At 63.1% G+C, this 15,423-nt stretch overlaps 2 protein-coding genes across 2 annotated transcripts; one reads left to right on the forward strand and one right to left on the reverse strand.

Moving 5' to 3' along the window:
* The first annotated feature begins 1,607 nt into the window (after window positions 1-1,607).
* Window positions 1,608-3,317, forward strand: LOC122233169 (protein PRRC2A-like). Its single transcript, XM_042964744.1, has 3 exons — window positions 1,608-1,881; window positions 2,314-2,563; window positions 2,876-3,317. The coding sequence occupies exons 1-3, from the start codon at window positions 1,744-1,746 to the stop codon at window positions 3,277-3,279; spliced, it is 792 nt and encodes a 263-aa protein (XP_042820678.1). The 5' UTR covers window positions 1,608-1,743; the 3' UTR covers window positions 3,280-3,317.
* A 3,950-nt stretch (window positions 3,318-7,267) lies between these two features.
* Window positions 7,268-13,123, reverse strand: LOC122232966 (skin secretory protein xP2-like). Its single transcript, XM_042963511.1, has 5 exons — window positions 12,957-13,123; window positions 8,736-8,970; window positions 8,405-8,467; window positions 8,047-8,296; window positions 7,268-7,743 (listed from the first exon to the last, which is right to left on the reverse strand). Exons 2-5 carry the CDS (start codon window positions 8,871-8,873, stop codon window positions 7,268-7,270), a joined length of 927 nt encoding a protein of 308 aa, XP_042819445.1. The 5' UTR covers window positions 8,874-8,970; window positions 12,957-13,123.
* Window positions 13,124-15,423: the final 2,300 nt, after the last annotated feature.

A 15,423-nucleotide genomic window follows, 5' to 3' on the forward strand; every position in this document is an offset into this window, starting at 1 on the left:
ATCGGATACGTGCGGCCCCGGGTGTCGTGGGCTCCTGCCGCGAGGTGGTCCCGTGCGCGCAGTCCCGTGGTCCCGGTGCACCTGCCCAGGCTCCACCTGCCTCGACCTTTGGTGGGAGCGCCTCCCCGCCCCCGAGGCTCCTGCGCCACATCCTGCCCAAAGGTGGGAGCCAGGGGCCACTCTAGCCGGACTGGTGAAGCCCCTCCTCCAAGCGCTCATGGAACAGTCAGGAAACTGAGGCCAGGAGAGGCAGGGACTGGCCGGGGACCCAGCAGGTGAGCAGAGCCTAGAGGGGCTGGGGGAGGTTTCGGGTCCTAGGCCAGGGCTTCACTTTCCCAGGGGGTTTTCGAGGGAATGAGAGCCTCTAAGATCCTGGAGGACCACTGAACCCATCCCGTGTGGGGTCCTTTCCTCTGGGCATCCCCGAGTGGGCACAGGTCCACGCAGTTGCATGGAAACGCGGTCCCCCGCCCCCCAGTAACTAACCACCCGCGTGGGGGTCAAAGGATGAGTGGACCCTGGAGGTGACAGGGGTTGGGGGAGACAAGAGGTGTGGGGCGGGGACCTTGTCTCCAGGGAACATGCACATGAGGGGAGCCACGCCAGGCCGATGGCCAGGGGATCCCCAAGATGCCCCCGTGTGTATCACAAGCACCCCCTTTCTAGAGAAGCACCCCACTCAGCTCCCGTGGTTGGAGACCTTCGAATGCGCGACGTGTTCTCATGCTGTGTCCTGATACATCGAGGCTGTGGTCTCAGGAAAGCCCACAGGGAGAGCCTTTTCCCACCTGCAGACGGTGGGTCAGGTCTCACCCCTGAAGGCTCTGGTCATGTGCTCAGAGGACGCAAAGGTGACACCGGGAGGCCCAGGACTGGCCGGTCTAGCCTGACACGGCCCTGATCCGACTGGTGAGTCGCACGAGCCTCCCTGTGTCTGTGAGTGTGTGTGAGGCTGTGTGTGTTTGTAAGGATGGGACGTGGGGGGGAAGCCACCAGAGCAGGAGCAGGCTGATGGGAGGATCATGTCCACACCCCAGGTCAAGGGTGACAGGGAGGGACAGGGCGAGTTGTGTAGAGCTACAGGACACAGGGACACATTCTGGTGTCCGTCCCCGAGCCCGGCCGGAAGCTGGGGTCCAGGTGCCCTAGGGGTCGGCACACACCTGGGTCTGTGCTGAGCAGGAGGCCATGACCTCAAGGAGACTCCACTCGGCCCTCTCCTGTGTTCCGTGCCAGGCGCACCCCTTCCTCATCCTTCCACGGCCACGTGTGCCCACGAGCCTCTTGGGATAGCAGGCACGGGACGTGTCTACAGGTGGCTCCCTGATGGCGCCCCTACAAGTAGATGCCACAAGGACCTCACTGTGCAGACGGGGAGACCAGGGGGCCCCGGGAGGCACGGGGTCTGTGCAGGGTCCCAGCACAGGTCAGGAGGAAATCCCAGGTCTGAACCCAGCTCTGTGGCCCCAAAGCCATGGCACCGGCCGCACCAGGCCTCGCGGGGACGTGTCTGGGCTGTGTTGGTGTCACTGTAGGGACAGGGCATGGAGTGGAGGGGAGCCCTTTGCAGACTGGGAGGGGCTCTTGTAGGAGCAGGAAGCCGGGTAAGGGGACCCCAGGAAGTGACCTCACCTCCCTGGTCACAGAGCCCGATTGAACTCAGAACCCGGGTCACCAGGCACCCACGTTCTGGAGACAGCGCCCGACTGGGCTCATTCGTTGGGACACCTACGCCTGACGAACATGTTCTCCTGTTGTGTGCCCATGTTCCGCGCCTGCCGGCTCAGGCGAGCCAGCGGCCGAGACGCTTCCCGACCCTGGAGACAGTGGGTCAGCTCGTGCACAGGACGCCTCAGGTCTCTAGCTCGCAGGGACCCAAAGGTAACACAGGGAGACCCAGAGACATCCAGTCCACCCCGACACCGCTCTGATCTGACCTGTGCGGCCCCACGTCCCCTCCCGTGTGTGTGTGTGTGTGTGTGTGTGTGTGTGCATGGAAGGAGGGGTCGTGTGTGGAGGGCCCACCCGAGCAAGTGCAGGCTGATGAAGGGGTCAGATGCCTGGTGGGCAGGTCAGGCTCACACTCGGTCAAGGCTGGTTGGGAGGGACAGGGAGTGCTGGGGTGGCCCTCTTGTCCCCGTTGTTCATCCCGAGCCCTGTAGGTGGATGTCACTGTGTCCCAGGCGCAGGTCTATGCACACTCAGGTCTGTGTCCCATCTGGGAGCCACAGGTGGAGAGGGTGGAAGGACACTAAGGATGACTGGGCGGGGCTGTGATGTCTCCGGGCCATCCTCGGGTCACTGTCTTTACAGAAATCAACTGATGAAATCGGGAAACGTCTGGCCGAATCCCGATACACCTGCCCTACAGAGTTGTGCGTGTGCCCCGTCGCCCAGGAGGGCCACCCTGGACCCAGGGAGAGAGTGGCTGCAGGGAGGTCTTGGGAGGCAGAGCCTGGAGATGACCTGGGAAGGCCTCCTTTACCACCCCGGCCCCCCCACAGGGTCCTGGTTCACGGGTCCTGGGATCAGGACCCGGAGCCCCCGGAGCCAGAGCCCGAGGGTGAGAAGGCTGGCGTGGGAGATGTGTGTTCACGGGGCCCGGGCGGTGCTGGGCCACCCAGGGAGGAGCCCCCGGGGGCTGGTGTGGGGCCAGGAGCAGAGACTGAGAGCCCGGGCTGCGGCCTGCAGGGGGGCAGAGGTTCTGGTGTGGGTTCCTGGCCGCGGCTTCTCGGGGAGGCTCTGGGGTGAGTTGTGTGTCTGCAAAGGCCCCTGGAGAGGCTGTCGCTGGGTGGGTGGGTGGCGGGGGGAACTTCCTTCCTCTCACCCTGAGGCCTTGGAGCCGCCGCAACCATCACTCTGCTTCCTTCTCAAGAGTCCGGGGCAGGAGCAGAAGCCGGTGTGGCTCCAGAGCCCGGCCCAACGGCATCGGGGTCCTCGGCGTCTCTGCAGGCAGGGGTGGAGTCTGGGGCGACTCCTGCAGGGGCCGGAGAGCCAGCAGGTGACCTGGAACCTGTGCAGGGACAGCAGGCACCTGAGCAGAGTCAGCTGGTTCCTGCTTCTGCTCCCGACACGGTTCCTGCCACCGCCCTTGTTCCCGTATGGATTCCGGCCACAAATCAAGGGCTCAAAGGCCTTCGAGGGGTGTTTATTGTATTTCTAATTGTCGCTCCAGTCCCAGTCGCCGACCCCCCCACCAGAATGACTCTTCCTCTTCTCCCTTATCCTTTCTCTCCACTACGTTTTAGGTGGTACTTTATTTGTTCATGGTTTGTTTAAAATCCACATTAATCTTCAATAAAAATTTATTTATTTTATATTGTGCAATTCCTGAGCACGGGGTACGCTCACGACGCTGTGAACCACCCCACAGAATTTTGTTGCAGAATATCTCGATCCCCAAGGGTCACCGTGTACCCGCAGCCCTCACTCCCCATTCGTGTCCCCTCCAGCCCCTGGGAACCCGAGTCTGTTTTCTCTCGGTGTTCCGTTACCTACTCTGGAGGTTTCTGTCAAGTGGAATCTCGCCAGAGATACCTTTGGGTCTGAACCAACTTTTCAGACGAGACAGATTCATTTTTGTACTTTGTGTTCGTTTGAAATAGACTTTTTGTCCTTTGATATTGAAATCACAATGGATTAAAGATTAGGTGGGAAAAAGAGGCCCCTTCGGAGACAATGGTCTCAGGGTGGATACCCCTGTTTGTGCCGTGACACCACAGCCTGACACGAGACAGGACACGGCTAGTCCTCCCGTGGCCCAAACAGAAACCGGGAGATGCAGGAGGCTGGACGGTCACACCACAGTGGGGAGAGCATCCCTCACGACCCAGGGCCAGAACGGTTCACAGGCCTCTGGGCCAAATAATGCTGCAAATCAGTGCGTTCCCCGGGATGGAGGCCAGACCGTCCCAGTCCATGGGGAAGCAGCCCCCATGGGAGCAGGAGCCAGAGATGCGGAGGGTCCCGGGGAGGGACTCGGGCAAGTGAAACCCAAGGGACGCAGTGCTGGGCACCTTCAGACGGGCAGGTTTCTGCTCTGGGAACCATCCAGCCAGGTGACGAGGTGAGGAAGCACAGGTCCCCAGAGACAAGTGTGACGGAATCCCGTCTCCGGAAGAGAGAGTCCTCAGGCAGAGAGGAGGGACCGGGGGCTCCAGGGGGACGCTGTCAGCCTGCCGGGAACCTGCCCCTCTGGCTGCAGGTACACCCAGGTGGCAGAGGGGAACTGAACGGGACAGCAGTGCATGGCTTGCCTCGCTTTCCCCATCCAAGGCCAACGTCCTCTACAGCCCTTGCCACTCCGCCCCTCGTCTCAAAGCAAAGTGGTCTCTTCACTCAGGTTCCCTGGTGCCCGTTCAGGACAAGGATGCCTGCTGGTAAGAAAGAGGAGAACTGGCGGGGCTCACCCAGCCCGGGGGCCCTGGCAGACAAGCCGGCACTGGGCCTGTGGGCCACAGCCCTCTCCTGCCCCCACCGGCACCGTCTGCCCTCTGTCCCCTGACCCCCACCTCCCAGGAGACGAATCCAGCCCGAGGACCGCCTCGGGGCCGGCCTGGGAAGAGCCGGGTGGAAGGACAGGTGAGGGAAGACACAAGGGGTGTTCTCGACTCCCAAATCTGACGACCGAAGTCTGGGAGGCGAGAGGAAGATGGGAGGAAATGCAGGGTGTGCATTTGCACGTCTTCCTAATAGGAGAGGTGGGTGGGTGACCCAGGGACTCGGGCGGAGACCTGACGCCTTCAAGGGAGCCGGGAGGAGGGTCCGAGAGAACCAGAGCAAACCCACAAACGCACAGGGGCGGCGGGAGGTGCCGCAGACATACGTGTGCGGGTCCTCCAGGGCCCCCACCCTTCGCTCTATGTGTGTGTGTGTGCGTGCGTGTGTGTGTGTGTGTGTGTGTGTGAGTGTGTACGATGGTTAAAAACCTTGGTGAATATGGCTTACGTGTCTTCTTAGGGTGAGGAGGGCCATGGGGACAGCGCTCCCCTTGCTGGCTGCGGGTGGAGGCCGTACCACCTCCTGGGTGGGGTCCGGGGCTCGCTTTTGGGATCCAGGTGCGTGCACACAGCGGGGAGCAGACAGGGTGCTGAGGGCAGGCATGGACGCATCCGCAAAGGAACAAGGACAGAAGTGGTTTCTGTCTGGGGGGTGGGGCAGAGGCTGTTAGGGTCTTGTGCTTGGATTTGGGGAACTACGGCTGGCAAGGCACAGCTGTCCCGGTGACGCCCCCTCAGGGCGCCCGAGTCCACCTGCCCCTGGGGGAGCACCTGCGACCCTCCGCTCTGCCTGAGGGCTCTGTCCTGCCCCAGGGGCGCCTCCTCTCCTGCCAGCAGGGGCCAGCCTGCCACCTGGGAGCGCAGGTACCCCGAATGCCCTGGGGATAGGGCCGGTCCGGGTAGGACACCGTCTCCCAGCGGACTTGAGCGCCAGGCCGCCACGGTGCTCCCCCTCCTCCTCTGGGCTGCGTGGGTCCAAGTCCTCCTCTGCTCAGGGACCACCCTCTGTCCAGGCTCCACACGCTGGCACTTGGGGCAGGTCGTCCGGACCTTCTGGACTCGTGCTTCCTTGTCGGGAACGTGAGCAGAGGCCTCCCTCCCAGACTCGCCAGAGGGGACACGGCCAGGAACATTCAGACCCTGCAAAGGAAGATGCCACGTGGGAGACCTATCGGGTCCTGCTCAGTGGAGATTTCACGGTGCTCAGCACACAGCAGGGACCTAAGTTCCCCAGCTGAATTAGGGAAGGAGGAAGGGAAGGAGGGAGGGAGGGAAACCATAGAAGTGGGGTCCACACCAGGTCAGGTCAGAGGTCCGGTCAGAGGGCGTCACAGCTCGGGCCCTGGAAGGGGGCATGGGACACGTCCTTCTGTCCCTCCAGCGCTGACCTGCCTCCACGTGGGACCTGTTGACCTCCTGGATCGTCTCCACCTCCTCCGCAAACAACGCTGAGTGTTCCCAGAAGGGGGACAGTGGGCAGGGGCCAAGGAGGGGCTACCGGAATCCTGTGCCCTGGGGGACTCTGGGACAGCCTTCCAGGTGGCCCTTTATGTCCTCCAGGCTCCAGGCCACGATTCCACCTCATCTCTCAGGGAATGCGACAACCCATCTAGAAGGCCGTTACATCCCCATGTCACAGATGGGGACACCGAGGCTAATAGCATGGCCTGGGTCACTGGTAAGATGACCTGGGTCAGGACCCCATCTCTTGACTTTGGATTGTCTTACCCGCAGGCGTGCATCTTGGTGTCCTGGGGCTCGGGGTCCCTCTTCCTGGGGGACCCCACCACCCGCTGAGGCCCCCCCGAACTCAGGGGAGCAGTGCTGACCACCCTGCCTGGGGCCCCACATGGGGCTGGGGAAGGGCCGACTCCGGGCTCTGGGGACTCTCCCAGTATTGGGCCAGCCAGTCCCCTGCAGGACAAGGACTTCTCGCTGGGGATCGGCTGGGGCCTCTGCTTCCTCACATGGACACCTAGGCTGCCGGTCCCCAGACCAGAAACCTGCCCGTCTGAAGGCCACCAGAGCTGCCTCCCTCGGGTCTCACTTGCCCAAGTCCCACCCCGGGACGTCCCGCATCTCTGACGCCTGCTCCCATGGGGGTCGCCTCCCCTTGGACTGGGACGGGTCTGGCCTCCATCCCGGGGAACGCACTGGCTTTGGCGCATTGTTTGGCCCAGATGCCTGTGAACCTTCTGGCCCTGGGTCGTGAGGGATGCTCTCCCCCCTGTGGTGTGACCGTCCAGCCTTCCGCATCTCCCGGTTTCTGTTTGGGCCACGGGAGGACTAGCCGTGTCCTCTCTCGTGTCAGGCTGTGGTGTCACGGCACAGACAGGGGTCTCCACCCCAAGACCGTGCCCATTGTCACCGAAGGGGCCTCTTTTTTCCTACCTAATACTTAATCCATTGTGAATTCAAGGTCAAAGGAGAAAAAGTCTATTTCAAACCGCCACAAAGTACAAAAATGAATCTGTCTCGTCTGAAAAGTCAGTGCAGACCCAAAGGTATCTCTTGTGAGATTCCACTTGAAGGAAACCTCCAGAGTAGGTAACGGAACACGTAGAGAAAGCAGACTGGGGTTTCCCAGAGGCTGGCGGGGGACGAATGGGGAGTGAGGGCTCGGGGTACACGGTGACCCTGGGGGACCGAGATGTTCTGCAGCAAAATTCTGTGGCGTGGTTCACTGCGTTGTGAGCGTACCCAGTGCTCAGGAATTGCACAATGTAAAATAAATAAAACTTTTTATTGAAGATTAATATAGATTATAACTAATGAACAAATAAAGTAACAGCTAAAAAGTAGAAGAGAAAAAGGATAAGGGAGAAGAGGAAGAGATATTCTGGTGGGGGGTCGGGGTCAGGGATTGGAGAATAAATTTGAAATAAAACATAACACAAATAAAGTAAAATAAACACCCCGTGTAGGCCTTCAGGCCCTTGATTTCTGACTGGCATCCATATGGGTGCAAGGGTGGGGACAGGGGCAGGGAGAAGGGCGTTGACAGGGGCGGGGGCAGGGGCGGGGAGAAGGGCGGTGGCAGGAACCGTGTCGGGAGCAGAAGCAGGAACCAGCTGACTCTGCTCAGGTGCCCGCTGTCCCCGCACAGGTCCCAGGTCACCTGCTGGCTCTCCGGCCCCTGCAGGAGTCGCCTCAGACTCCACCCCTGCGTGCAGAGACGCCGAGGACCCCGATGCCGTTGGGCCGGGCTCTGGAGCCACACCGGCTTCTGCTCCTGCCCCGGACTCTTGAGAAGGAAACAGAGTGATGGTTGCAGTGGCTCCAAGGTGTCAGGGTGAGAGGAGGGAAGGTCCCACCTCACACCAGCGCCAGCCTCTCCAGGGGCCTTTGGGACACACAACTCACCCCAGAGCCTCCCTGAGAAGCCGCGGCCAGGAACCCACACCAGAACCTCTGCCCCCCTGCAGGCCGCAGCCCAGGCTCTCAGTCTCTGCTCCTGGCCCCACACCAGCCCCCGGGGGCTCCTCCCTGGGTGGCCCAGCACCGCCCGGGCCCCGTGAACACACATCTCCCACCCCAGCCTTCTCACCCTCGGGCTCTGGCTCCGGGGGCTCCGGGTCCTGATCCCAGGACCCGTGAACCAGGACCATGTCGGGGGGCCGGGGCGGTGAAAGAGGCCTTCCCAGGCCATCTCCAGGCTCTGCTTCCCAAGACCTCCGTGTGGCCACTCTCTCCCCCGGTCCAGGGTGGCCCTCCTGGGCGACAGGGCACACGCACAAATCTGTAGGACAGGTGAATCGGGATTCCGACAGTCGCCTCCCGATTTCACCGGTTGATTTCTGTAAAGACAGTGACCCGCGGATGGCCCGGAGACATCACAGCCCCGCCCAGCCATCCTCAGTGTCCTTCCACCCTCTCTCCCCGCTGCTCCCAGATCGGACACAGACCTGAGTGTGCACAGCCCTGCGCCTGGGACACAGTGACATCCACCAGCAGGGCTCTGGATGAACCTTGGGGACAAGAGGGCCACCCCAGCACACCCTGTCCCTGCCTTCCAGCCTTGACTGGGTGTGAGCCTGACCCGCCCACCAGGCATCTGACCCCTTATCAGCCTGCACCTGCTCAGGTGGGCCCTCCACACACGACCCCTCCTTCCACACAGACACACACACACACACACACACACACACACACAGACGGGAGGGGACCTGGGGCCGCACAGGTCAGATCAGAGCACTGTTGGGATGGACTGGCTGTCTCTGGGTCTCCCTGTGTTACCTTTGGGTCCCTGCGAGCTAGAGACCTGAGGCGTCCTGTGCACGACCTGACCCACTGTCTCCAGGGTCGGGAAGCGTCATGGCCACAGGATCCCCTGAGCCGGCAGCCACGGGACACGGGCACACAACAGGAGAACATGTTCGTCAGGCACAGATGTCCCAACGAATGAGCCCAGTCCGGCGCTGTCTCCAGAAGGTGGGTGCCTGGTGACCCGGGTTGTGAGTTCAATTGGGCTCTGTGACCAGAGGGGTGAGGTCACTTCCTGGGGCCCCCTTACCCGGCTTCCTCCTCCCACAAGAGCCCCTCCCAGGCTGCAAAGGGCTCCCCTCCACCCCATGCCCTGTCCCTACAGTGACACCAACACAGACCAGACACGTCCCCGCGAGGCCTGGTGCAGCCAGGGCCGCGGCTTTGGGGCCACAGAGCTGGGTTCAGACCTGGGTTTTCCTCCTGACCTGTGCTGGGGCCCTGCACAGACCCTGTGCCTCCCAGGGCCCCCCGGTCTCCCCGTCTGCACAGTGAGGTCCTTGTGGCATCTACTTGTAGGGGCGCCATCAGGGAGCCACCTGTAGACACGTCCTATGCCTGCTATCCTAAGAGGCTCGTGGGCACACGTGGCCATGGAAGGATGAGGAAGGGGTGGGCCTGGCACAGAACACACTCACGTGGGCCTGGGTCTGCTCCGGGTCCAGACACAGCCACCCCTCCTGCCTAGGTCCCGGGCCCCGCGGAAGGTGGAGGTGAACTCGTTCAGACCCTGTGCCCTCCGGACACGCACTCCAGGGGCTCATTGCATTTGGGCTCGGGTCCCGTTGCCTGGTCTGGGCCTAGGTGCTGGGCGGTCCCCACTGTGGCTCCCAGCCTTCCCGATTCCCGGTCCCACATCCCTCTGTCACCCCCTCCCCTCCCGGGTGGACAGCCCGTGTGACCGGGTTCTAAGGGCTAGAACATGATGACCGGGTGTCATTTCCTGGCCAATTCATGGAATTTCTGGTTTCCTCTCTCGTGGGTCCATTCTCTGTCTCTGCCTTGGACTCTGTCTCTCTCTTTGTGTCTCCTAGGTGCAGGACCTGTGGGCTCCAGGGTCCAGGTGACAACCCTCAGAAGCCTCCATTGTGGCCCGTGTCGCTCCCCTGGCCCGGTGCTCAGGTCCCTCACGAGGCCTCCCCGCCCCAGCCAGGGCTCTGCCTGGGGAACCACTTCCTAATGAGGACCCAAGGCTCCAACAAGGAGGGTCTTGACCTCGGTCCCCACACCAGGGTCCGCTGCTCGGCCACGTGATGCACACCCAGGTCCTCCGTCCTCCAAGCCCCCAGGCTGCCCTCCGCTCTGAAGGACCTTGAGGGAGTAGGAAGCATTTTCCCAGGAGGGGAGATCAGAGGGCCAGGGATGAAGATCCCAGGACACAGAGTCGTCTATGAGCCTGTGGGGCACTTGGGACACTGTCTACGCAGCCCAGTTTAGGAGGAGTTCTGTGCTGTAGCCCCATCCACACCTCCTAGCTCCATGGGCTCAGCGTCGTGGACACAGGACCCTAGACCCCATTCTACCCTAGTTCCTGTCAATCCCCCCGGACACTTGTGGACCCCCTGACCCTCAGCCGGCACATATCCCCTCCCTATGTGGTGGGTCCCGGGCTATTGCCAGGAATCCTGATGTCCCTGCCCCATGGCCCCGCTGCCTCCAGCCTTTCTCTTCTTTCCCCCGTATTACCCACCCCTCCCAGTGTGGACTCCCCTCTGATCCCCAGCTGGGCAGTCAGTGTCAGCGTGTGTGTGTGTTTCTGTGCGTGTGAGCCTTTCTGGAGATGTCCAGAGGTCACAGCCTCACACGGATGGGGTGGATAGGGACCCCAGAGCATCTCAGGGGCTCTCATTCCCAGGGAGAACCCCATGTGGGGGCAGAGGCTGGCCTAGGATTGGAGACCAGCCCTGCTCCTTGGATCCTGCACACCTCACTTGTCCTAGGCCAGTCCTTGCCTCTCCTGACCTCAGTGTTGCCCCTGTCCCTGAGGGTCAGATGGCGAAGTGCATCAGCGTGGCCGTGGCCCAGGCTCGCCCCCGGGGGTAGGTGGGTGGGCAGTGCCCTGGGTACACAGGCCTCCCTCTCCAGGGTCAGACAGGTCTGTGTCATGGCCAGGTATGCCCAGGGACCGGCACTCAACACCTGTGGATGATCCAGAGGTGACGCTGACGTGCATGAGTCCAATCGCTCCCCACCTGGCTTGTCCCCCATGTTCCCACCTCCGCCAACTACTCTGGAACCCCAACCTTCCTGAGCCCCAGAACCATGCCCTCCCCATCCCGGCAGGCCTCAGGGTGCGAGGCCAGGTGGGTTGGACATCTGGGGACACGATGGCCAGTGACTACACCCACCCCACCCAGCTGGCCTGGACCGCAGACTCTACCCCAGGGTCCGGGTGCATGGACCCTGGGGCATGGCTGGGCCAGGGCTCCTGGAGGCAGCAGTGGAGGCCGACTCAGGGCAGGGAGAAGTCGGTCTGCCCCTTGCCCTTCTCCTTTCCTCCTTCCGCCTTGTCTTCCTGGCAGGACGTTGGACAGAGGTCCATCCTGTGCCTGGCTGCAGCCCTGGGCGGAGTCAGAGGGTGGGAAGAGGCCCTTGGAGGCCAGGGGGCACCTCCAGGAAAACCAAGTGTCAGGGGGCTACTGTAACTGGCCATCCCTCGGGCACTCAGTGATTTCAGCCCTTTGTATACATGAGCCACGACCCCGGGACCGGGTCCCGGCCCCCTCTTCATCCCACGAGGCCCGCATCCTCCCCAGCCGAGGCCCCGTCGGTGGCCGGCTCTCCCTGCAGCCCCAAGAACTCCAGCTGCTCCAGAGGCTCTACATCTTTCCCGGCTGGAGCCCGAGCAGCCATCAGGGGCCTGGATCCGGGCCCTGGAGCCCCTCAGGGAGGACAGGTGAGACCGGGCAGGAGCCAGGAGAGGGCCCAATGGAGGCTCCTTGAGGTCATGGCCTCCTGCTCAGCCCAGACCCAGGTGTGTGCTGACCCCTAGGGCACCTGGACCCCAGCTGCCGGGCAGGCTCGGGGACAGAGCCCACAATGTGGCTCCTGGTAGCTCACAGGTGTCCCTGTGCCCTGTAGCTACACCTGTCCTACCAGCTGGACTCCCTCCTGCTCGGCCAGCAATACCTGTGGCCAAAAGGAACAGGCCACCGTCAAGGTCTGGGAAGAATGAGTGGCCAGGCAGAAGGGGAAGGCTCGCCCTCGGCTCGGGGGCTCCCTGCCGGGCCGGCGGGGGCTCCGGAGGTGGTTTTCCAGCTCTCTGCTGACCAGCCCTGTGCCCAGAAACACCTGCCTCCCTTCTCTGGGCCTCACTCTCCTGCTCTGTGAAATGGGTGATGCAGACTGACCCCTCCCATGGCAGGAACAAGGCGGGACCCCAGGGCCCGGGCTGTCCTCCCGGTCCTTCCCAGAGACTCCAGGGCCTGCGCTGTCCTCCCAGTCCCTCCCGGAGACCCCAGGGCCCAGGTTGTCCTCCCGGTCCTTCCCAGAGACATCGGGCTTCAGCTCAGCTTCAACCGCCACACGCCCCGGGGCAGCCTTGGGCCCTCAGGAGCTCTGCCTCTCAGGGTCCGCAAGCACAGCTCCTCACTGCCCCTGTCCCCCCAGCCGGCGGGCGACACCGCATCACCGGTGCCGGCCTGGAAGTGACGATCAGCAGCTTGGACGAGAGCATCCGCCGAGCTGGCAGGGGGCGCGTCCCTTGGTCCCCTCTCCGAGACCACCGAGGTAGAGACCTCACTTGAAAAACTCCTCTGGCTGGAGACCATCTCTGGACCTGTCAGGGAATCCAGCCCCGGGGGGAGATGACGACCTGCTCTGCTCTACAGAGGGGGAGACTGAGGCAACATCATCCTCCCAGGCCGGTGCCTGGGAATCCATGCTTGCCTGGGGGCAGATACCAAGCCCTCGAGCTCCCTCCACATCTAGGATGCCGTGGCTCTGACGACACTGCCTGGTCAGGTCCCCTGCACCTGGCATGCTGCGGTGACCCCCGACTCCTTACCTGACATCCGGAGCCCCGAGTGAACTGGGCCAGATGCCCTCCCCGGGGTGTTCCCCGCCCCCCTCCCTAGTGTTTTCCTCCCCCAGGGAGCCCACCATCCCTGCCCCTCGAGCCCCCTGCTCCCACTGCCCCGCTCCATGGCTCCCATCCAGAACACCCTCATCTCTAAGGCTGGCTTCAGAGGTCACCTCCTCGGGGTCCTGCCAAAGCCCAGGCTTCGGGTCAGAGCGACCCGGGCTCACACCCACAGCGGGGCCACGTCAGAGTCCTGTGACACGCAAGCTCTATGCCAGCTTCTGGGACCTCGGTGCTCTTTTTGCAGATGGGGTCGGCGGCTCCCACCTCCGCTGGGTGTGTGGGGGATGAAAGCAGGGAGGTGAAGGTTTCCGAAGTGGGGGAGCTTGTGGGGGGAGGGGGCTCTCGGGAAGGCGGGGGGCGGGGATGGGGAGGAGGGAAAGGCGGCCTGACCTCCCCCCTTAGACTGGTGTCCACCTCCCCCTCCTCCTGGCTCAGCCACGCGCCCGCATGAACAGTGGAGTGGAGTGTGGGGGCCAGGTCAGCAGGGTGGGGGTGTGTCTCGTTTCCCTCTTGCCCCCGTGTCTCCATACCCGCTGCGTCCAGCCGCCCTGCCTGGGTGGAGTGGCCGTGGGCCCAGGCCTAAGAGGATATGAGGGTCACTGAGCGGGCGTCGGAGATCGGATACGTGCGGCCCCGGGTGTCGTGGGCTCCTGCCGCGAGGTGGTCCCGTGCGCGCAGTCCCGTGGTCCCGGTGCACCTGCCCAGGCTCCACCTGCCTCGACCTTTGGTGGGAGCGCCTCCCCGCCCCCGAGGCTCCCGCGCCACATCCTGCCCAAAGGTGGGAGCCAGGGGCCACTCTAGCCGGACTGGTGAAGCCCCTCCTCCAAGCGCTCATGGAACAGTCAGGAAACTGAGGCAGAGAGGCAGGGACTGGCCGGGGACCCAGCAGGTGAGCAGAGCCTAGAGGGGCTGGGGGAGGTTTCGGGTCCTAGGCCAGGGCTTCACTTTCCCAGGGGGTTTTCGAGGGAATGAGAGCCTCTAAGATCCTGGAGGACCACTGAAGCCATCCCGTGTGGGGTCCTTTCCTCTGGGCATCCCCGAGTGGGCACAGGTCCACGCAGTTGCATGGGAACACGGTCCCCCGCCCCCCAGTAACCAACCACCCGCGTGGGGGTCAAAGGATGAGTGGACCCTGGAGGTGACAGGGGTTGGGGGAGACAAGAGGTGTGGGGCGGGGACCTTGTCTCCAGGGAACATGCCCATGAGGGGAGCCACGCCAGGCCGATGGCCAGGGGATCCCCAAGATGCCCCCGTGTGTATCACAGGCACCCCCATTCTAGAGAAGCACCCCACTCAGCTCCCGTGGTTGGAGACCTTCGAATGCGCGACGTGTTCTCATTCTGTGTCCTGATACCTCGAGGCTGTGGTCTCAGGAAAGCCCACAGGGAGAGCCTTTTCCCACCTGCAGATGGTGGGTCAGGTCTCACCCCCGAAGGCTGTGGTCATGTGCCCAGAGGGACACAAAGGTGACACCGGGAGGCCCAGGACTGGCCGGTCTAGCCTGACACGGCCCTGATGCGACTGGTGAGTCGCACGAGCCTCCCTGTGTCTGTGAGTGTGTGTGAGGCTGTGTGTGCTTGTAAGGATGGGACGTGGGGGGGAAGCCACCCAGAGCAGGAGCAGGCTGATGGGAGGGTCATGTCCACACCCCAGGTCAAGGGTGACCGGGAGGGACAGGGTGACTTGTGTAGAGCTACAGGACACAGGGACACATTCTGGTGTCCGTCCCCGAGCCCGGCCGGAAGCTGGGGTCCAGGTGCCCTAGGGGTCGGCACACACCAGGGTCTGGGCTGAGCAGGAGGCCATGACCTCAAGGAGACTCCACTCGGCCCTCTCCTGTGTTCCGTGCCAGGCCCACCCCTTCCTCATCCTTCCACGGCCACGTGTGCCCACGAGCCTCTTGGGATAGCAGGCACGGGATGTGTCTACAGGTGGCTCCCTGATGGCGCCCCTACAGGTAGATGCCACAAGGACCCCACTGTGCAGACGGGGAGACCGGGGGGTCCCGGGAGGCACAGGGACTGTGCAGGGTCCCAGCACTGGTCAGGAGGAAAACCCAGGTCTGAACCCAGCTCTGTGGCCCCAAAGCCGTGGCACCGACTGCACCAGGCCTCGCGGGGACGTGTCTGGGCTGTGTTGGTGTCACTGTAGGGACAGGGCATGGGGTGGAGGGGAGCCCTTGCAGCCTGGGAGGGGCTCCTGTGGGAGGAGGAAGCCGGGTAAGGGGGCCACAGGAAGTGACCTCACCTCTCTGGTCACAAAGCCCAATTGAACTCATAACCCGGGTCACCAGGCACCCACCCTCTGGAGACAGCGCCGGACTGGGCTCATTCGTTGGGATACCTTTGCCTGACGAACATGTACTCCTGTTGTGTGCCCCTGTCCCGCGGCTGCTGGCTCAGGGGAGCCCCTGGCCGCGAAGCTTCCCGACCCTGGAGACAGTGGGTCAGGTCGTGCACAGGACGCCTCAGGTCTCTAGCTTGCAAGGACCCAAAGGTAACACTGGGAGACCCAGAGACAGCCAGTCCAGCCCGACACCGCACTGATCTGACCTGTGCAGCCCACATCCCCTCCCGT

This window comes from Panthera tigris, chromosome D4, assembly GCF_018350195.1.
Source record: "Panthera tigris isolate Pti1 chromosome D4, P.tigris_Pti1_mat1.1, whole genome shotgun sequence".
Taxonomy (NCBI): domain Eukaryota; kingdom Metazoa; phylum Chordata; class Mammalia; order Carnivora; family Felidae; genus Panthera; species Panthera tigris.

Coding starts and splice junctions, on each gene's coding strand:
- LOC122233169 (XM_042964744.1), top strand. CDS start 1,744: ATGTTCTCCTGTTGTGTGCCCATGTTCCGCGCCTGCCGGCTCAGGCGA. Junction 1,882..2,313: donor TAGCTCGCAGGGACCCAAAG/GTAACACAGGGA, acceptor CTGTCTTTACAG/AAATCAACTGATGAAATCGG. Junction 2,564..2,875: donor CCCGGAGCCAGAGCCCGAGG/GTGAGAAGGCTG, acceptor TTCCTTCTCAAG/AGTCCGGGGCAGGAGCAGAA.
- LOC122232966 (XM_042963511.1), bottom strand. CDS start 8,873: ATGTTCTCCTGTTGTGTGCCCGTGTCCCGTGGCTGCCGGCTCAGGGGA. Junction 8,468..8,735: donor TAGCTCGCAGGGACCCAAAG/GTAACACAGGGA, acceptor CTTGTCCCCAAG/GTTCATCCAGAGCCCTGCTG. Junction 7,744..8,046: donor CCCGGAGCCAGAGCCCGAGG/GTGAGAAGGCTG, acceptor TTCCTTCTCAAG/AGTCCGGGGCAGGAGCAGAA.